General features: G+C 37.1%; 2 protein-coding genes across 2 annotated transcripts in view; one reads left to right on the top strand and one right to left on the bottom strand.

Annotated features, from left to right (window-relative positions):
• The window catches only part of LOC309493888 (uncharacterized protein), a gene marked incomplete at its 5' end in the record, with an annotated part of 160,197 nt that overhangs the window by 73,462 nt on the left and 64,526 nt on the right, over positions 1-22,209 (top strand). The gene's annotated exons all lie outside the window — the stretch shown is intronic.
• Positions 889-6,727, bottom strand: LOC309501080 (uncharacterized protein). Its single transcript, XM_082173049.1, has 9 exons — positions 6,672-6,727; positions 6,315-6,431; positions 5,977-6,097; positions 5,828-5,893; positions 5,476-5,547; positions 4,879-5,250; positions 3,131-3,363; positions 2,869-3,047; positions 889-1,154 (listed from the first exon to the last, which is right to left on the bottom strand). Exons 2-9 carry the CDS (start codon positions 6,372-6,374, stop codon positions 992-994), a joined length of 1,266 nt encoding a protein of 421 aa, XP_082029175.1. The 5' UTR covers positions 6,375-6,431; positions 6,672-6,727; the 3' UTR covers positions 889-991.

Raw genomic sequence — 22,209 nt, 5'->3', positions numbered from 1 at the left:
AAACTTATTGAGATAGTTTGGTTTATCTTGTTACCAGCAGCTTTGTGATTTTAACAGCCTATGATTATCAATACTTTACTTATAATCCAAAATATTTCATAAACATTGTTCTGATCAAAACACTTTCAAATTAATTTGTTTAGAAACACAGACATCAATAATCAGCCTGTGAATCTCAACAATGGTGACAATAATAAAGCATGTTGCAGTGGCTGCCACCAATCACAACTCATTAATGGCTCCCATCATGCATTGCGGTATGAATAAATTATGATCTGAATTGTCTATTTAATTTACTTTCCCTAATTGAATATTCTGCTCGTCACCATTGTTGAGATGCATAGATTGAATCTTGACATCTGTGTGTGCCTAAAGGAAAGATTTTTTGTTTTAAACCACTTTTAAGAAATCCTTTATATTATATAAAAAATTCTGGATATTTATGCAGATTCAGTTATTTTGTAACCAACAACATAAATCGAAGTCAGAAATAAGGATCATAATGAGTTCAGTGATCAAGTTCAAATGATGAATTTCATAATATAACCAACACCATCAGATCACTTTTTTTTTCTTTGTTCAACTGGCAGTTATAACTCAGATACAACAGCCAAACTAACTCTAAAGTAAACATATAAGGGTCAAGAGCCCAACTAAAGCAAACACCCATCACCATAACGGTGGCTTACAATTTGTGCTTTTCTCCTTCATTGATTCTGCTTGTTAACTGCAGGTGTCTTCAATAATGTTCAATCATCACTAAATTAATCACTTAATTATCTCATTAACTTTAACACCGCTTTAGTGTTACTTTAACACTCTGTAGAGTGGGACCATATTTGCTCTGAGCAGTGTTGATTTAACACTGTGGAATTTACTGTGTAGGCCCTCTTCGTCACATTTGGTATTTGTCTTTTTAGAGGTCTCCCTGGCTGCAGCCCATGTTGATGTTCCACAGATGCCTTTTCCATGTACCTGTAACAGTGTCATATCAAATATATACACAAACTAAATCCTGATTCACTGTGTACAATCCCAAATCTTTTGACAAATATCTTGCTGGAATGGTCTTCTCACGAACACAATCAACAAATGTTGCTACATCTTTGTCATTAGCCAGAAAAACTCCATCAAAAAATGGTTGTTCCTCTGCCCTACAGGAAGAAAATATGAAGAGTTTCGTTGCAAAACGAGATATATCCATTTTGAGAAATGTTGGTTATTTGACATTATTATTTAAGACATCAACAGTCAAGTTCATTCACGATTTTTTGTACATTAAACTATTACTTGAGCTCAGTGAAGGCCAGGGACACAATATTCTTCAAATCCAGGATATTTTTTATTTAATTTTATGTCCATAAATAGTTCATAAATAAATCAAAAACCATGCCAAAATGCAACATATTTATCTTAACATTGTCAAACATCTTAAATTGGTTAAAAAAACAATACATCATAAATATATGGAATAGTATATACAAAGATTGATTAATAATAATAAGATTTTAAGAGTTAGTTTTGGCCAGAACATACACAACATAACAAAAAAAATTTTTTTTTTTTTTTTTTTTGCAAAACGCTATATATACACCTTAGGCTATATTCTACTACTGTAATACCATTAAGAAAAGCTAGTGAATCAATGTTTTGTTTGTGTGTGTGTGTGTGTGTGTGTGTGTGTGTGTGTGTGTGTGTGTGTGTGTGTGTGTGTGTGTGTGTGTGTGTGTGTGTGTGTGTGTGTGTGTGAGACGTAGCCTACGTGACTGACAGCTCGCCGACAGTATAAACAATTAAATGGTAAACGTTTTTTAGTTAGCCTATTGAATCCTCTTTTTAAAAATATATGTTTTTTGTTTTGATATTATCGTTAAATCACTGAGCAAACTCGGAGCACTTCACCGGCGGTGACTCTCTCCTCGCGTGTCATCCTGAGCTCGCGCAGCATCCTGAACGTTCTATAGCCTAAAGGGGGTCGCACACCGGACGCGCAGCTCGGCGGCGCGCCGCGCAGTTAAATTCGAACACATTATTCTCTATGAGAGTACACACACCGGCGGCGCCTTTCGGCGTCTGTCCGCGGCGGCTCAGGACCGTGTTCAAAATCCTGCCGCGCCACAGAGCGCCATTTACATAGTTTTATATTAAATATACATGTGTGTGTCTCAAATCGTAGTTAATGTATATACGGACTTCACCCTGTGCTGCAATATACATTTAGTTTTATATTTATTTACAGAAATCAGAAAATTGCTGATGTTCAGGTGACAGTTGTCCTAGACGTGGCGCGACGCGGCGCTGAGCTGCGCGTCCGGTGTGCGGCCGCGTTATATCGCACTTTGTAAAGAAACTGGGCTGGCGGATATCGTGTTTTGTGAAAAAATACATTTTGTAGTAGGCTTAAAATGTACATTTTTAAATCTTATTAATGGCAGCAATTCACACATAGATTAAGGTACATCTGAACAGTGATTTCCAATAATAAAATCCAAATGTCAAAAAATGGCGTTTATCGCGTTTTGCAACCGAACTCTTCATATGTTAACGACAAAAAAATATTCAAAAGAAATATGGACAAAATAATGTTATCAATAATCAATATTTCAAAAAAAATGTCTAGACACATCTTTTTCATCAGCAGCTGACCAATTAATACTAGCACTTACCTTTTCTATTCTATTCTATTCTATTCTATTTATTTTTCTGATAAAAAAAATAAAATAATACCTTGCTATGTGTACTGTAATAGACTAACTGAGACTTGTTACATCACGTGTATACTGTTGCCCTCTTGTTGGTCTGATTGCTTCTATTGTTCTTTGGATAAAGGCGTCTGCTAAATGATTAAATGTAAATGTTATAATATACCCCTTTGTTTTGCTGAATCTGTATAGTTTTCTGTTTCCATCTGCAGACACAGCAACTGTATCTGGGGTGCAAGCTGGGCAAGAGAAGTGATCAATGCCGCAGAGTTTTTCTCTTTTATGACGACAATATGTCCATTCAAGGAAAGCTTTTTGGAAGACGTTGCCACAAATGTTACCACTCTGAAATTATAAAAATTTGAATACAGTGACATGCCAGTAAGACTTGCATAAATGCAGAAAACAAATTACTTTCCAAGTCTTACCCTTCCAAATTGTTGCGAGCGCTGTTGTAACATTTTCACAAATGCTTGTCTTGAAAGCCCAGGTGCAGTGATCTTCAGGTCCTCAAACGATGCGAAGAGGTCTACCTGGTATATGGTTTGAAACTCGACAGTGCCTGGCCAGTAACCACTAAACAACAGGTCCACCACCTCAGGTGTCCATGATGCAAGACATGCTCTGCAATTCATCACTGGCAGGAACATGTTATAGCGACCTGCAAAGATTTCAAAAGAAAATAAATAAATAGTAAACACACACTTTGGCTGCGTTTACACTTGGCATTAACATGCGATCACCGTGATCCGCTCAAGCAGATCGGATAATAAGCCAATCGGGACACGGTGTGTTTACACCTGTCCACATCAAGTGGCTTCTGTATCTGGATAACAGATCGGATCTCACATTCCAAAAAAAAAAAAAAAAAAAAAAAAAAAGGATTGCTCCGGTCGACCTGAAGCGGTGGGTTCTGCTAGCCTGGATGCCAGCCTGTTCAGAAAAATAAAGTTGTCAAGGCGGGCTTTATACGATGATGGACAGATGATCAACAGTAACGTAATCATCTACGTCACCAAAGAACGCTTGGGTTGAATTCGTTTACAACAGTGGTTCTCAACCTCTGCCATGTTTCTATTTTAACCCTGAAATGGCACACCTGATTCAATTAATTAAAGGCTTAATGAGTAGTTGACTAATTGATTAATTGACTAATTCCTGTTGGGGAATTGAATCAGGTGTGCCATTTCAGGGTTAAAACAGAAACATAGCCTGTCAGGGGGTCCCTGCGGGAGAGGTTGAGAACCACTGGTTTACAACAAAGACGGCTGCCGCTGGAGAACTGAGATGTGTAGATTCCGCCATCCAATATGTCTTCTGTCATAGAAGATATCGACAGCGCATTTATTTTAAAAGAGGAACAGAGAACCGCGATCAAGGCATTTGTCGATCGGAAAGATGTTTTTGTCGTCCTTCCTACATACGTCACTTACTCTGCTCTGATTGGTTGTAGGTCTATTCAATTGGGTGCAGAGGCATTTCGGTTGAAACAAGCCCCATAATCAGAGCCTAACGGAGCAATATCAGACTCATATTCTGACTAGAATCTGAATATGATGACGTCAGGCTAGCGTTCTGCAACTTTAGGGTGCAAAAGCAAACATTTCAGTATATTTGCGAATCGATGTACTTCGCACACGTCTGTATCGAAAAACCACACTGCTACGTTCACCAATTCCTGGAGAGAGGAGGGGGAATAAAGACAGTGGGTGGGTCTTGTGTGATGTCCACCTGTGAATCCAGACACGATGGCTGCATTGCGTTTACATTACACTGAGATCTGATCACAATGCGTCCTCGACTCCCTCCGAACCTGGACACACTGATCCGATAACATTCCCATCAGAAGTCCGTTTACACTTGTCTTTTCAATGTGTATGAGGACAACATCCGGATACAGGTCGCATGTTAATGCCAAGTGTAAAGACCGCCATTGATACTTTTCAAGACATCAGTCAGCAGGTTAAGCCAATAGACAAATACAATACAAAACATTGCAAGTCATACCATTTATACAGATGAGTACAACTGATCGTCCAGCTACAACAGCCAGGTTTTGAGGGTCACAATGACAAATTTTGTCAGGTTGTGTAATGGGCAGCAAACACACTAGATGAAAGGAAAAATATATTAACTAAAATAAAAACATGTTTTTAAGCTTTCAAGTACTTCTTACCTTGCTCATAAATGACATTTTGGCCACTGAGGTCTTGCACAGCAGTTGATGGCGGGAGAGGTTTATATAACCCATCTATAAGAGTCTCTCGGTTGTGAAAAACAAGATGTTGATGCGTAGAAACGTCACACTGGCCACAGTAACGGGGTTTCGGGAAACAGTCCTTGCACCTGATGACTGCTGCTTTCAAGCTGCAGTGATCACAAGGACCATAATGCACACAGTCTGAAGCAAGCAAACAGTCCAGGAGTTTTGGCCTTGCTTCACGCCAGCGTTCTTCAGACAAGGTTTTCCTCAATGCCCAATCATGAGATGCTGCTGATCTGGGTTCATCACAATCCATTGCATTTCGGAGTAGCTGTAGTTGTAAATCTTGCAATAAAAAATTCAATTACATTACAACTCCTTACCTGTAAACCAAGCTTACCAAGCTCGTAAACCAAGAGCACAAACTCACAAAACATTAAACAAGTAATCTCTCGGATATTTGTACATTTAACATTTATCATAAAATGTTGGCACTTTTGTTCATTCAGAGGGACTTTGTGAAGACAGTGATACAGTTCCGATGGTTAAAAACATTTAAGGTAAACTTACCAATAATCTGGTGTGCATCTACATCTCCAAAATGTTGTTTGGAAGTTGCGGCTTCAGATGCGCTTGCAGTTTCTAGAATTATACAATTTTAATGCAGTATCATGCATTCAAACCACAGAACAGATGCAAATCAACATGAAATGGGATTACTTATAGGGAATAGAGAGGGGAACTCTTTTCCACTGTACAGCAGCTCATATGAAAATGTATTTTACAAAATTACCTGTCTGTTAGTATAGACGGACTTCCGGGTATAAATGTCAAAGATATGTAATAGTAAGCAATATTTTTTTAGCAAACAGTATTTGGTTGAACACACTCCTAGATGAAATCAACAAAAACAATTGCTTACCGAGCTCAACTTCTTGAGGGTTACTTGCAGAGGCAATGGTTGAGGCAACTGGTTTTCTAGATCGGTCTAGAGTAAAGTAAACGGAAACAAATATTTGATTTACACAATACTTAGTGAAAAATCAAAGGATCTAAAACCTCAAACCATACCTTTCTTTGGTTTGCGCTTCTCATAGACCAAGAATCCTTCTTGGTCTCTTTTTTTCCACCTAAGTTTATGATCAGTCTTTCTTTTTTGTTTTTTAGGTGGTGTTTTGACTGCTTCCTCACTCTGTATTACTCAAACATAAGAGGTAGAACAATGACTCTGAAATATATACATTTTAAGAAGTAGAACAAGAACATGATTCAGAATATCATTTATGGAAGTTGCAAAAAATACAAACAGTGGTAGTAACAAATTCCAATGATTCATTTTCTTTTCACACATTAGTGAAATACTGCTTGATGCAGAATGCGTGCTGCATACTTAATTTTATACAAAATACCTGCATCTCCTCCAAATCAGCCATTATTTCCTCAAGATCACGGTGTAATTCCTCCTCCATATTTTTCTCTGGTGTAGGCTGATCAGATGACTCTCTCAGTCATTTATTTTTTAACACCTGAGGACCATAAAAAACTAAGTACACATAAAAACAAATGAAAATAAATGGGTAGTGGTTTGCAGAGGGTTTAACGTCCATGGTTAAGGTGGGAAACAACCTTGATGAGGTTTCTTTCCCTACCCAGGCAGTGCTTAAATAAATGTTTTCAATGCTAGGTAATTGGGTGCCGGTGATGCGTTGGTGATGCGAGTGTTTAAGGTCCGAAGCGGAGCAACCGCCTAGCATTAATCAACTCACCTGTCTGCGTTGTACTGCAAGAGGCAGAGATATAGTGAGATTACAGATGATCTTCAAATCTGTTCAAATAAAGTTTATAATTAATTTATAAAAACAATACATTTATAAGAAAATACAGGGTCAGTGACAATCTGAAAACAAATCAATACTGCATATTTTAGCAAGGGAACTGTAACCAAATTGCTATATAAACCATAGAAACTCCAGGCAAAGTAGGCTCACAAAGCCAAGAGCAACAATTGTTAGAGCTTGTTGTGCTTGGCTAGCGTTGCTGGGAAAAGCAGAAACATCTAACTACATTAAAGCTGCTACATTAAAATGCATGTACAATATATAAATAAATGTAGTAATACGGGATTCATAAATTTTGGGGCATCTCGCCCGGGGGGCGGGGTTACGTCCTGCGTCACATCTCTCATGCGGGTTCTCGTCGACCAGGGTCAGCGCGCACCAGCGGGGACCCGTCAAAGATTCTATAGTTTTTCCAACCGTCTCTGGACTCGTCTGTTGAGTGGGAAGTTAACGTTATCCTGTGTACATCTTTTTGCACGATGGAGGGTAAGTTTTTAATCATGTTAGATTGTTTTCCTGTTTAGTTAAGATTTCGACTGTTAGATAGAGTTAGATAGATTAGCCAGATAGAGTAATCTTGACCAACTTCAAATTACGTGGTGCAAACCTGTCCTCTTTTGGTGAAAATAGTTATTGTAAGACTTTTCTAAACGTAATTATTACAGTATAATTTACTGCTAGCTAACTTGGTTTAAAATGCTAACGTTAGGTAATCTTGGCCAACTTCAAATTACGTGGTGCAAACCTGTCCTCTTTTGGTGAAAATAGTTATTGTAAGACTTTTGTAAAACTTTTTTTTTTAGCACTGCTTCACCTGTAGTCTTACAGAAGCCTCATCTGGTTTGCACCCCTTGTTTGTGTTAACGAAATATGAATGTTTTATAGATCTGCCTTGGATGCCTCCACATTCCGAAGTTGTCAAGAGAGATGGGGGATACATTTCCCTAATTGTAAAGTCGGAGGAGGATCTGACAACTCTGTTGGAAAACCATAAAAGAGCAACGCTCACGTCTTTCAACAAATGGTGGAAAGGGGGTGGGGGGGTTAAGGGAAAATTTGACAAATGCTGTATATATTTCCCTATGTTGAAAACATTGCATTACAAAAAAAACAAAACAAAAAAACACATACACACCATACACAAACAATTAACACACCATGCACACCATGAAATATATTTTTTAATTGACTTGATAACGGGTTAAGGTTAACAACCTTTTTTTTTTTACTGTGTATTTGTATTTGATTTAACTATTTCACTACCTGCATGAATGGGCTGTCCTGACTTATTGATTAATTTATTAATTAAATGTTCTATTTATTGTGTATTGACATGATTAAAATCTTGCATTAAGGCCTGTTTCTATTTCATAATTCCACCTGTAATAGCAGTATTGAGTCTAATTAGTCGTTACTGCTTGAATCACCTAAAGAAGAAACATGAACTGGTTAACTGGAGTTTACTGGAAGTTTACTTTTCTTTTCTGCAATACAATAAGTAGGCCTAGGCCTAACTTTATCGAGGTAAAAGTTTCCCCGCTGTCACCAGACGTAGGTCTAGGAGTGGAGAGAAGAGTGACAAAATCACGGTAGGACTGTGCAAACAAAGTAGGCTATCTGTCTAGCATTGCCATGTCAGTGTATTGATTCATTGTCCCTTCATAGTTTGTAAGAGACATTTCAGGTTGGATGAATTTAATAAACTGAGCGAAGCCTATTCATCTGTTAATATGAAACGCGACTTGGCCATTGTAATTAAGGCTACAGCACATCTTGTACAACTTAAACCCTTGGTAGCTAGGTAACGATAAACAAACTGAAAGACCGCAATTCCTGATTTCGCTTTCGTTCACCAAACAAAGACTATGGAAATTAAACATCACTTTTCCATCAAAAAACGTGTTGTAAAAAACATAACTTATTAGATTTAAGACCTAGGTTCGCTAGCTAGTTCTGTGCCGGCCTGTGTGCGCTATGGTGCGCGCTGACCCTGGTCGACGAGAACCCGCATGAGAGATGTGACGCAGGACGTAACCCCGCCCCCCGGGCGAGATGCCCCAAAATGTATGAGTCCCGTAGTAATACGCACTCATATGCAATTATGGCTATGGCACAAGTTGTTGCTATATGGAAAGACTAACCTCCTGTTCCTTGATAGGTTAAAAAAAAAAAACTTTACTCTTCTTCCTCTTTGATATGACTGGAACCTGCAAGCACATGTAAAATTGTTTGGTAATGTAAGGCATTTGGCTACACGGAAATGTAGTTTCTTACTGTAAAAACAAAAAATATGAACACCATGTTGTGCATAAAAAAATACACGTTTGTACACGCAGTAGTATGGCATCACGTACTGGTCGACAGTTTCATGGGATCTGTAGTTCTATACGACAGATTAAGCTCATCTACATTTAAAGTAATGCAATATCTCGCATTTGTTTGCAAATATGGATGCACTCATAACTGGCGATATGATGATATAGTGTGTATTTGCAAATATATATCGTTCAGACAGTTCAGGGTTAGCTCACTAACGTTATCCACCTAAAGTTAACTACAAAAAAATACTACAGGATACGTAACGTTAAGTTAATCGAAGGGCATTGCTTTCATCGAGAGTGCTCACATGATTTTAACGTCACATTTAAAATTAGGTTACAGAAAACGTAAAAAAATAACCTGGCTAACGCTACCTACTTTGCCGGGGATCTGAGGATGTATGCGGATGTAACTTTATGAACTTCAGCTAAATCACCCAGGCCTGTCCTACCGACGTCATGAGCACTCACATGATTATAACGTTACATTTACCATTACAGCAAACATGATTCAGTAAAACAACACATATTACTAACATTTATCACTAAAATAACACAGTTTTAGGATAATGGGATATACTAGTGTATACCTCTGCTCTGACTGTCGATCGCAATGTCACATACAGTCCTTCTCTTTAGCGACCCCAGTGGACATTTGTGTTTCAAAACTGTAGCAATACGTACCGGGTGGGACATATTTGTGGCGCTGCAAAAAAGTGTGCAGAGGTACGCATTTCCCACGATAAAAACTCCTCGTGGTTTCTCGGTTTGATCGATCTGAGCAACCATAAACCATAGCTGCCAACTTTTGAGTTTTGCTTGGAGTGAGATTTATGGCGGCGGCCGAATTTTCTTTAATTTTTTTTTATTGCATCACAATAAGTGTATTGTGATTGTCAAAACATGTTAGTACCTAAACTGAATTTTATTAGGTTTAGTGACAACATGTTACAATGTTTAAATGGTACAATTTCTGGTAAGCTACGCTTTTTTATTATTTCAATTTAATTAAATGATTGTGATTTGATTTAAAATGGACTCATATGGATAAATATTAGGTAGGCTACACAAGATAGGCCTTCATTTTTCTCAAGAAAAAAACAACTCACCTAATGCTGTAAACACACAGAGCCCTATCAGCTGGCAGAATTATTTAAGGTTAAAAATAGCTTCTTTTTTTATTATAATAACAACATTATTTAATGATATAAGTTAAAATATAATAAATATCTAATATAGTACACATATTTAGCTAAATACTCTCTATAGCTCTTTTTTTCTAGCCAACTAACGTGCCTATATTATGGTCATCAAAATGGCTTTCCTGAGGTAAATGTTATGTGACATAATTGTTCTCCAGTGGTTTATTGACCCCTTTGTTTGTTTGATTCGTCGATATTATGTATGAGGAATATACATTTCGGTAAGTTGTACTGTATCTTTCAAAAGTGTTCATTCGTGTTTATTTACTATTAGTTCGAGATGTTCGGGTCACGTGCCGCTAGGGGTCTGTCGCGTCCAGACTGTAAAAGGTCGCGTCACATTTACAAGCGCCAAAACGGTATTTATTATTTGAATTTCGTAATAAAAGTGACAGAATCTGAGAGCTGAGATTTTTTTAATATCATAAGTAAATGCTCTGTCTAGTCTGTCGGTCTCCGCGATTTTTCTGTGCGTGAAAAAATGTATGTGTGGCGTGAGAGCGTGTGTCTCATGGTGAATGCGTGAGAGTTGGCAGCTCTGCGTAAACGACGCACAACATAGGCATTTTAGGAAGCACTATAACACACTCAAATGTAGCAAATCACTTCCTGGATTTCCTGCATTTCCTTTATTTTTTATTTATATTGCAGACAGAACACATAACAAACATAGCATAGCATACAATATTACAAAACAAAGAGCGACATTAATTGGTAGCAGGGAATCCAAAAATAATATCAAAATATTTTAAACACGTTTATGACTTTTTGTTTTTTAACACTTTCAGTGAAGACATGAAATAATCTAATTCTAATTTAAACATCTTAAATATTGGGGATGAATTGAAATATTTTTGTTTATGAATATACAATTTTGCCAACAGTATAAATAAATTAACAATGTATTCAAGACCTTTGTTAACTTTGTTTTCATAATAATGTTAATGTAAAATAGTATTTAGTCTTTGCTAAATTAAAGATAAATTCTGCCAATTCCTTCCAGACATTTTGGATAATTTTGCATTCGAAAAAACAAAAAAATTTCCTCAACTCCTCTTTCCCACTTTTACAAAAAGAACATAAATGGTCAATATCAGAGTATCTTGCAATTAATGATTTAACAGGGTAAATGGTGTGCAGCATTTTAAAATGTATTTCTTTGGTTTTATTATTAATGCAATATTTAAAGGGGATTAACCAAGCATATTCTTCCAATTAATATTATCAATAATAGAGTTTCTTCTACGTGCTATTTTATTTTGTATTTGAAATATTGTACAAATATGTTTATTATTGCATTTTTTATCAATCAATTCAATGCCGTTTAATATTAATTTTGGATTTGTCATTAATGTGGAGTTATATTGAATATGACTTGTGATAAGATGAATCAGAGTAAGGGAAACAGCTTTAACGACAGAATTAAATTCCTTAAAATGCACATGGAAACTATGGATTCGCATGAATTGTTCGTATGTTAAAAGATTCCATAATTGTCAAACATATTCATAAGATGATTAATATCCCTGTTAAATCAAATTCCTTAAAAATAAGCATTTATTGGCAACCTATATATATATATATATATTAGTGGTGGGCCGTTATTGGCGTTAACGCGAGACTCTTATCGCGCGATAAAAAAAATATCGCCGTTAATCTATTCTCCAAGTTGGGTTGGGAGATGGCTCTATACTACACAAGCTATGATGACGCAATCTACCCGCGGCCGCGAGGTAAACCCGGCTGCAACGCATATTCGTCGTAAACACGGCTGAAAGTGAAAGCTGGTGAAAAAGATCGGTGCAACATCCATTATTTGGACTTGGTTCGGGTTTAAGCCGTCAGACGAGCAGCAGCAAACTATATACAGACTAGGGCTGGATGATTAATCGAAAAGTAATCGAAACCGAAATTCAGAGCCTGTAACCGACGTAATTTTACCAAGTCGGTTATTTCGGTTTTTTAATCCTATTAATATTTCCGCCTACTGTGTGTGTACTTTCCCCTTAAAACATATTACCGCGTGTGTAGTCACTTGACTCCGCCCCGTCCCTGAACGCGCGTCTATTTCGCTTCAAACGCTCGCTTACGCGCGTCCTATTCGCTTTGGACGCGCGAATGGATTCAAAATGTTTAAGCGTAGAACTAGACGCGATAGACGCGAATTTGACGCTCTATTCGCGTTTGGTGTGAACGCAGCATAATGAACAGGCTGCGATGTCAAGATTGCAATGCTGGAATGTGTGTGTCAGAGAGAAAGAGGCACGGGCGCGATCGAACAGTGGAAACATAAAAACATCATTCGTCATTATAACATCAACGTCAATTTGTTCATACAGGACATCATTAAAACTGCAAAGTGTTCAGCCTACTTATATTTGTGTAAAACATTGTGTTATCAAATTATCAAAAAGCAAAAATGATCTCATCTTTTGGACATTCATCATATTGCATTGTGGGGTGGTTGTGGCGCAATGGATAAGACACATGCCTTTGGTGTGAGAGACCCGGGTTCGAATCCACTGTGAGACACCAATGTGTCCCTGAGCAAGACACTTAACCCCTAGTTGCTCCAGAGGCGTGCGACCTCTGACATATATAGCAATTGTAAGTCGCTTCGGATATAAGCGTCAGCTAAATGAATAAATGTAAATGTAAATGTAAATGCATTGGTTTTCATTTCTTGTCCTAAAACAGAGCACTAATCTTTTTATTTTTAAGTTACACATTCTACATTGATTAAAAAATAAAATAAAATGTTTTTAATGGTAGTATTATTTTATACAGAAATAAATTTATAATTCAGATGAGAAGTTAAAGTTAATTAAAATTTTAAGGAAACAAATATATTGATCTGAAATATAACAAATTAATTTAAAATTCATTCAGTTTACCAAACATATCTCAAGGTCTTTTGAATAAAGGGTGGCAGTCTTTCATTATCAACTGTTGTTGTGGACTATATACTGGAGAAGTATTTGTTCTCCATTTGAGTGAGATGTTTTTATGTGGCTAATTGAGGAAAGTGCATCCATATATTTTATTAGTAGTAGTATTAGTTCAAGAATAAAATAAAGATATCGGATTGATATCGGTATCGGCAAATAGCCAAAGCTGCGGCATCGGTATCGTATCGGAAGTGAAAAAGTGGTATCGGGACATCCCTAACTCTTTCATTAGAAAAAATAACCGTGAACGTATTTACAGTATAAGCCTTGCCAGTGACATAGGATTTTTTTTTTTAAATAATCGTTCAATAATCGTAATCGAGGTAACTTGTTTGATTAATTGCGATTATGATTTTAGCCAAAATCGTCCAGCCCTAATACAGAGTGTGTGGGGTAACAGTTCGGTAAGTTAACACACGACTAATCCGTTCTACCACCTCAAATTCAAAACGAAACATGATATCACTGAATACCAGCGCGCGCGTATTATTCCCATTCCAATATATCTTAGTGGTGTAGCACATAATCTCGATTTTAAGAATCGTTGTTGTGTTTCTTTTTAACTGAAAAGACATCAGTTAGACAATATTCTAATTTTAAATTTGGGGTTTCATAAACTCCAAGCCATAATAAACATTAGACCTACTTAAGTCTCTGCAAGCTAGTGTACTTAAATTTTATTTATCTGCAAAATGATGTTGTATACTTACAGTTTTGCACAATATATGTTCTCAAAACTACATACACCCTTTAAAAAAATACATTTAGCAGTTGTTTAGCATGGGTCTGTGTAATCTGTTCTGAAATGGTTTATTATAATATACTGTATATCGTTATCGCAAGAGGCTGCAATGTATATCACAATATAGATTTTAGGCCATATCGCCCATCCCTAATTGATAGCCTATAGTAGTTGATAATAACATAGGCCTACCTAATGTTGCCTACGGACGGTAACAGTACAGTAGTAACCTTTTACAGTCTATGAGTAGAACAGCTTTCTCAAGCAGTTTGTGATGCATTTTGGAAACAGGAGATGAGCCCCTGGTCTAATGCGCCACCTGGCTTGAGAAACCCGTTCTCAAAGACTTACTTTTATAGTCATTATTTGGGTAGCACACATATTCTGAATGCCTTCGGCAGAATTCAAATGAGCCATTTTAATCTAGATTAAAAAAATTAATCTATGCCCACCTCTAATTAATATAAATATATATATATATATATATATATATTAGTGGTGGGCCGTTATCGGCGTTAACGTGCTGCGTTAACGCGAGACTCTTATCGCGCGATAAAAAAAATATCGCCGTTAATCTATTCTCCAAGTTGGGTTGGGAGATGATGACGCAATCTACCCGCGGCCGCGAGGTAAACCCGGCTGCAACGCATATTCGTCGTCATCTTAAGTAAACACGGCTGAAAGTGAACGCTGGTGAAAAAGATCGGTGCAACATCCATTATTTGGACTTGGTTCGGGTTTAAGCCGTCAGACGAGCTGCAGCAAACTATATACAGAGTGTGTGGGGTAACAGTTCGGTAAGTTAACACACGACTAATCCGTTCGACCACCTCAAATTCAAAACGAAACATGATATCACTGAATACCAGCGCGCGCGTATTATTCCCATTCCAATATATCTTAGTGCAGGGCCGGATCTACCATATGGGCAATCTGGGCACGTGCCCAGGGGCACGTGTTTAAAAGCAATTGTTTAAAAGCAGGGGCACCATTGTTTAAAAGCAATTGTTAAAATTGCTTTTAAACAATTCATGTGCGACAAGACAAAAGTCTGACTGTGACACACACACACACAGACACAGAAAGACGCGCGCGCGCCAGTATCGTGCGCACAGACAGCACGCCAGAATACAGTTATCTTTCGTGCTTGAACTTACAATAACAAACACAATTATGCCAAAATGTCCGTTTTGTCGAGTATCTTCATAACATAAGAGCTGTCTTATGATGAACGTCAAGAGTTGTGAAAGAATGAGGCGCGTGCGAGAGCCGCGTCTCCGTCAGCTGGTCTTAAAGAGACAGCAGCCAATAAAGCTTTCTGTCAGTAAAGTTAATCAAACAACAAAAAGAACAGAGAAAATGACTCACTGCTGTTGACTAAAGTTTTTTTTTTTTTTTTTTTTTGCTATAATAAGGATTAGTCTATATTTAATTTATAATTTATGCAGTGCAGTTTGACAATTTCGGTATATGTCCTAGGTCTACCTGTTTGACAGGCACAGGTAAATATGACATTTATTTTTAACTCTTGTATTATTGAGACAAATAACAATATTGAATTTATTTTAATTTGAAAACACAGTGCATTTAGTTGTTGTTTCTAGTTTGAGTTGAGAAATGGGCTACAAATTTCAGCATTATCACTAATCTGTGTGTGCATTTTACTTGAGAAATAAGCAAGTTAACTCATGAAACCATTTGTTTACTATATCGCAATCGCAGATCGCAATATTGACCTCAATAATCACAATATGACATTTTCCCCAAATCGTGCAGCCATACTTTTCAGAAAAATGTATTTCGTATCATTGTCTTGTGAACTAGTCATTCAGCTTTTGATCAATAGTGATTGGCATGTTAAATCCCACACCTGGTGTGTGTTCCTTTGGAGGGTGTGGTTGTCAGGTAGGGGAGGGGGCCCATGAGCTTCAGTGCCCAGGGGCCCCTGGGGGTACTAATCCAGCCTTGCTTAGTGGTGTAGCACATAATCTCGATTTTAAGAATCGTTGTTGTGTTTCTTTTTAACTGAAAAGACATCAGTTAGACAATATTCCAATTTTAAATTTGGGGTTTCATAAGCTCCAAGCCATAATAAACATTAGACCTACTTAAGTCTCTGCAGCTAGTGTACTTAAATTTTATTTATCTGCAAAATTATGTTGTATACTTACAGTTTTGCACAATATATGTTCTCAAAACTACATACACCCTTTAAAAAAAAAAATACATTTAGCAGTTGTTTAGCATGGGTCTGTGTAATCTGTTCTGAAATGGTTTTATTATAATATACTGTATATCGTTATCGCAAGAGGCTGCAATGTATATCACAATATAGATTTTAGGCCATATCGCCCATCCCTAATTGATAGCCTATAGTAGTTGATAATAACATAGGCCTACCTAATGTTGCCTACAGACGGTAACAGTACAGTAGTAACCTTTTACAGTCTATGAGTAGAACAGCTTTCTCAAGCAGTTTGTGATGCATTTTGGAAACAGGAGATGAGCCCCTGGTCTAATGCGCCACCTGGCTTGAGAAACCCGTTCTCAAAGACTTACTTTTATAGTCATTATTTGGGTAGCACACATATTCTGAATGCCTTCGGCAGAATTCAAATGAGCCATTTTAATCTAGATTAATCTAGATTAATTTCAAAATTAATCTAGATTAATCTAGATAAAAAAAATTAATCTATGCCCACCTCTAATATATATATATATATATATATATATATATATAATTTATATTAATACACACAATATATTGGCATTATTCCAAATAAAGGAAGTGTGAGGAGCGAAATTGTGTGAGAAGCAAATTTTCCAGGCTAAAAGAACTTAATTGCTGGTGGAATTTGGACAATTTAAGAGGGAGTTTAGAAATATTAAAGTCACAAATTAACAGAAATACTAGACCAGCTATTTGGTGAAAGATACGATGTGGGATATGATATGGAGAGAGTCACCACTGACCGAACATCTTCTCCATCTGACTTTCGCGCCGCCATGGCAACGCACTGAGTGACGTGACGTCATATGTAAACTCAATATTGTTCAGGTCAGCAGCGGTGTGAGTGTGTGTGTGAGTGTGTGAGAGAGAGAGAGAGAGAGAGAGAGAGAGAGAGAGAGAGAGAGAGAGAGAGAGAGAGAGAGAGTGTGTGTGATTGAGAGAGAGACAGTGTGTGTGTGTGTGTGTGATTGAGAGAGAGAGAGTGTGTGTGTGTGTTTGTTTGTGTTTGTGTGTGTGTGAGAGAGAGAGAGAGAGAGGCAGTGTGTGTGTGAGAAAGACTGTGTGTGTGTGTGTGTGTGTGTGTGTGTGTGTGTGAGAGAGGTAGAGAGAGAGTGTGTGATTGAGAGAGACAGTGTGTGTGAGAGAGAGAGGCAGTGTATGTGTGAGTGTGTGTGTGTGTGAGAGAGAGAGAGAGAGAGAGATTTGATTTTGATTTTTAAACAGCTTTAATTAGAATAAACAAACCATCAATAATCAACATTTAAAACAAACATCAATCATTAAAAACAAACAAACTTTGTTTTAGATAAGAAAGAATAATTCATCATTAACAATTTCACACAATATCCCTTTACAACACCAAATTATTTCAAACTTTATAAGGTCATCCATTACTTTATAATAATTAAAATCTATTAGGATTCTAGATTTCACAGAATTACCAAACACAGCTTCTAAACTATTACATACACCTTGATCAACTTTCTCCTTTCTTGTAATATAAATCGCCATCTTCGCCTGACCCAAAATAAAATTAAACACCTGACATTGATACTTGCGGCTCTGGGAATATTTGAAACCGCAAATAAACGTCTTCATTGAAAAACACTCATTAAAACAATTAAAGATGTTGTTTAAAACAATGAATAACGGTTTCAACCTTGAACACTGCATGAATGCATGAAATACAGTTTCCCTTTGTAAACAGAAAGGACAATTCTGATCAACGTCAGGATTAATTACAGACACAAAAGCGTTAACAGCAATAGCCCCATATAACAATCTCCATTGCAAGTCCCCAATTCTCTTGGGCAATGGTGACTTATAAAACACTCTCCACTCAGGCTTTTCATCCTCTTCTAATTGAAGTACATTACGCCATGGCGTGTCAATTCTTTTATCCAAAGCCTTCTTATTAAACACTTTGACACAAATCTTATAACACTCCTTTCCAGATGCACAATCTATGCCTATTACAATCAAATCTTTGACTTTTAAAAAAGTGCTCACACAATCGCCCATCAAGGGAGTTAGATACAAATTGGGAAATGGATCATTACAATCCGGGTTAATAAACCCCCCAAAATAATCTGTTAACAATTTCAACTCTTTTTCAGAAAGGGCTGACCTCCATTTGTCAAGTACTCTGGCAACCAAACGGGTAGACCTCACCCCCAGCTGTCCAGTCATTGAATTCACATCTTTAAAATCCGCTCCTGCTATCCGTTGTACATGTCCAATAGTTAAAATTCCAGAGTTGATAAGATTCTCTTCTGTCACAGAGTAACCCAGTTCATTGGACAAATCCAAGCGTGAGCCAAAAATTAATGGCTCTTGCAGCAACCAGTACAAGGAATTTACAGTCCTTCTCTTTGGTACTTCGAACAAAGCCCAGACTTTAAAAAGATTCCGATAAAAAACAGGAAACTTGGAGAGTTTTAGCTTTTGAGGATCCATCCAAAATAAGGCTTTATCCAGCCCCAGTCCTTCAAACTCTCTCAGTAAAGAGAAAGCTACAATCCTCCAGTTTGCATTTGAGTCCTTTAAAAGTCTTTGTATGAATTGAATTCGGAAAGCTGCTATTCGACTCTGCAAATGTACTAGTCCATGACCTCCTTCATCCTTAGAAAGGTACAGCACATGTTTCGGCACCCAATGCAGCTTATCCCAAAAAAAGTCTATTAGGATTGACTGGATCTTGCTTAAAAAGTCTGCTGGGGGGTCTACACAAATCAAACGATGCCAGAGAGCGGAGGCAACCAAATTGTTAATTATCAATATTCGCCCCTTATAAGACATTTTTGGGAGTAAAAACTTCCACTTATGTAAGCGCCCTTTTACCTTTTCAATAACATCCTCAATTTTTCTTAACAACATTCTCATTTCCCAAAAACACTCCCAAGTATTTAAAACCATCCCTGGTCCATTTCAGACCAGCTGGAAGAATGGGCTCACCACGTAACCAACTCCCAACACTTATGGCTTCACTTTTTTGCCAATTCACTTTTGCAGAAGAAACACTTTTAAACTCTTCCAATAATCGCAACATCATGTTCACATCATTTTGATCTTTAATTAGTACCACCACATCATCAGCGTAAGCTGATAATTTAACAGTATGGGTGGAATTTGGCATAACCACACCTGACATCTCTGCTCTTAACTTATTCAAAAGAGGTTCTAAGGCTAACGTATAAAGCATGCCAGATAGTGCACAGCCTTGTCTTACCCCTCTTAAAACCACCATGGGGTGGTGGTGGCGCAGTGGATAAGACACATGCCTTTGGTGTGAGAGACCCGGGTTCGAATCCACTGTGAGACACCAATGTGTCCCTGAGCAAGACACTTAACCCCTAGTTGCTCCAGAGGCGTGCGACCTCTGACATATATAGCAAGTGTAAGTCGCTCTGGATAAAAGCGTCAGCTAAATGAATAAATGTAAATGTAAATGTAAAACCTTAAAAGGAGAGCATAAGTCACCATTTAATTTCAACATACTCTCAACGTCACAATACAAAGCTTTAATCATCGATGTAAAACTAGGACTAAAACCGAAAGCTTCAAAAACACTCCACAAGTAACTGTGCTCGACTCTATCAAAAGCTTTTTCTTGATCGACTGAAATTAAACCAAAATCTGAAAAAGTCTTGCCATTATCCAAAATATCTCTTATAAAAGAAATGTTATCAAAGATTTTCCTACCAGGCACACAATATGTCTGATCTGAATGAATAATTTGATCTAAAACTTCTCCTAATCTATTCGCCAAGGCTTTCGAAAGTATTTTATAGTCGTTGCATAACAAACTCACAGGCCTCCAATTCTTAATCTCACTTAAATCTCCCTTTTTCGGGAGCAAAGTAATGATTGCTCTACGGCAGCTTTTTGGCAACTGTCCATCAATTAAACTCTGATTAAGAACTTCTAGTAGATCTGGACCTACCTCTGCCCAAAAGACTTTATAAAAATCTATAGAAATACCATCAATCCCGGGCGTTTTTCCGTTTTCCATACTTTTAAGAGCTCTCTCCAGTTCTTCCACCGACAGTGCTTTGTTAATACTAGTGGTGCAACGGATCATCATTGATCCGTGATCCGTTCGGATCAATTTCTTCGGTTCGGCACTCACGTGATCCGCGGATTGATTTATGAAAAAAAATTTGTGCGCATGTTCAGTCCACACACAGAGTGGTCATGGCGAGCGTTATGAATCGCAGAGAGCGTGACGCCTCATTCGCGCCGCAAAACCTCCAGACGTGCGTAAACGCGTCTTTACATTGACTTCACATTGAAATCACTCGCGCCAGACGCTCTATTTGACGCTCTATAAATATATATTTGGTGTGAACGCAGCATGGGTGACGGCGAGAGAGAGAGAGAGAGAGAAAGAGTGCCTGCGAGTGCGAGCGAGCAAGGTAATACGTTGTCAAATATGTTTAAACTTAAATGAACTACATATACAAGTAGTTATGTCTCTTTGTATTAATTTGTCCTGTTATTGACATAGGCCTAATGCACGTCATTGACAAAATGCGCAACCAGATGTTCGAATAATTCGAATATGTGTTTTTTAGAGGGAATATTCGAACGTCATTTTTGAGCAATTTTGACAGCCCTATATGACAGTGGAAACACATAAAGCATTGGTCCATGTTTAAAGGAAGGACATGCCTTTTTATGTTGCACTTTAAGTTGTTTTTCATGAATTATGTTAAAAAGAAGATATTATGCCTTGTGCACTTTAAGTTGATTTTATATATTTTAATTTAATAATTTAAAAGTGTTAATACATTTTTTTTTTTTTTTTTTGCTGATCCGAAAAATGATCCGATCCGTGACTCTGATCCGAGAAACGATCCGAACCGTGAGTTTTTTGATCCGTTGCACCCCTAGTTAATACCGGTATTAGCCTCTTCAGACACTTGCGGCATATTTTCAAGAAAAACATTATTCAGGCCCTGTGTACCCAACAATTCACTCTTATATAAATCCTCATAAAATTGTACCGCTCTATTCCGGATCTCTAAAGGATTACGCAAAAGGACTCCCGTTTCTGAGCGCAGAGCATGAATAAATCTATTTTGCCCATTTTTCCTCTCCATGTTAAAAAAGAATTTTGAAGGTGCATCCATAGATTCAATACTCTGAAAACGTGATCTAATTATAGCACCCTGTGTAGATAAATCTAGCAATTCAGTCAAAGAGGTTTTCTTTTTTTTAAAAGACTCTAAATGAGCTCCATTTTTTGTCAACTCAAATAGTTCTTGGAGTTTAACTAAATCTTCTTCTAGCTTTCTTATGGACCCAATTCTATCTCGTGTGACGTTGAGAGTATATTGTTGACATAATTGTTTAATTTGGGCCTTTACAAACTCCCACCACTGCTGTAAAGTTTGGAAAGAAGACTTCATGGATTGTGCATTAACCCAAAAAAACTTAAAAACATCAATAAAGTGCTTATCACATAACAATGTACTATTAAAATGCCAATAGGCGCTTTTCGGCTTTACACAATCAACAAACATCTCACATTTTACCAAGCTGTGATCAGAAAATCCAACTGGACATATTGAACAATCTTTAAAAAAATTCAATTGATGCTTGAAACCATAAAAATGATCTAATCTTGCCAATGATAAATTATTTTCATATGCGTACCCAAGTATACTGTCTTTGTGTATAATGAAAATTTCTCCAGATATCAATAATATCATGAGATTTCATTAACTGAACTAACCTCCTACGAGACTGCATATATGTGGCTCAACATGATTCCTATCTAAAACATTTTCAGCACAATTAAAATCTCCCCCCAATAATAACAAACTCTCTGAATCACAATCACTTAAAACTTTACACAGAGTGTTTAAAAAAAGCATTCTTTCAATTGCAGCGTTTGGAACATAAACACAAATTAATACAAAAGAAAAATTGTTTTCATAAAAAGCTTTGACCATTAAAAGTCTACCTTTAATTATTTCATCAACTTTATAAGATACAGGTATAAAACTTTTCGAAAACAAAAT

The sequence above is a fragment of the Leuciscus leuciscus genome, assembly GCF_965113295.1.
Source record: "Leuciscus leuciscus genome assembly, chromosome: 1".
Classification (NCBI taxonomy): Eukaryota; Metazoa; Chordata; class Actinopteri; order Cypriniformes; family Leuciscidae; genus Leuciscus; species Leuciscus leuciscus.
The sequence above is the reverse complement of the archived record's forward strand: the minus strand, read 5'-3'. Positions and strand labels throughout refer to the sequence as shown.

Bases quoted from the DNA above. Each gene is read 5' to 3' on its own strand.
- LOC309501080 (XM_082173049.1), bottom strand. From the start codon at position 6,374: ATGGAGGAGGAATTACACCGTGATCTTGAGGAAATAATGGCTGATTTG. The intron at 6,098-6,314 runs GTATTTTGTATA...TGAGTAATACAG, and splicing joins CTGATTTGGAGGAGATGCAG to AGTGAGGAAGCAGTCAAAAC. The intron at 5,894-5,976 runs GTATGGTTTGAG...ACTTTACTCTAG, and splicing joins GAAGCGCAAACCAAAGAAAG to ACCGATCTAGAAAACCAGTT.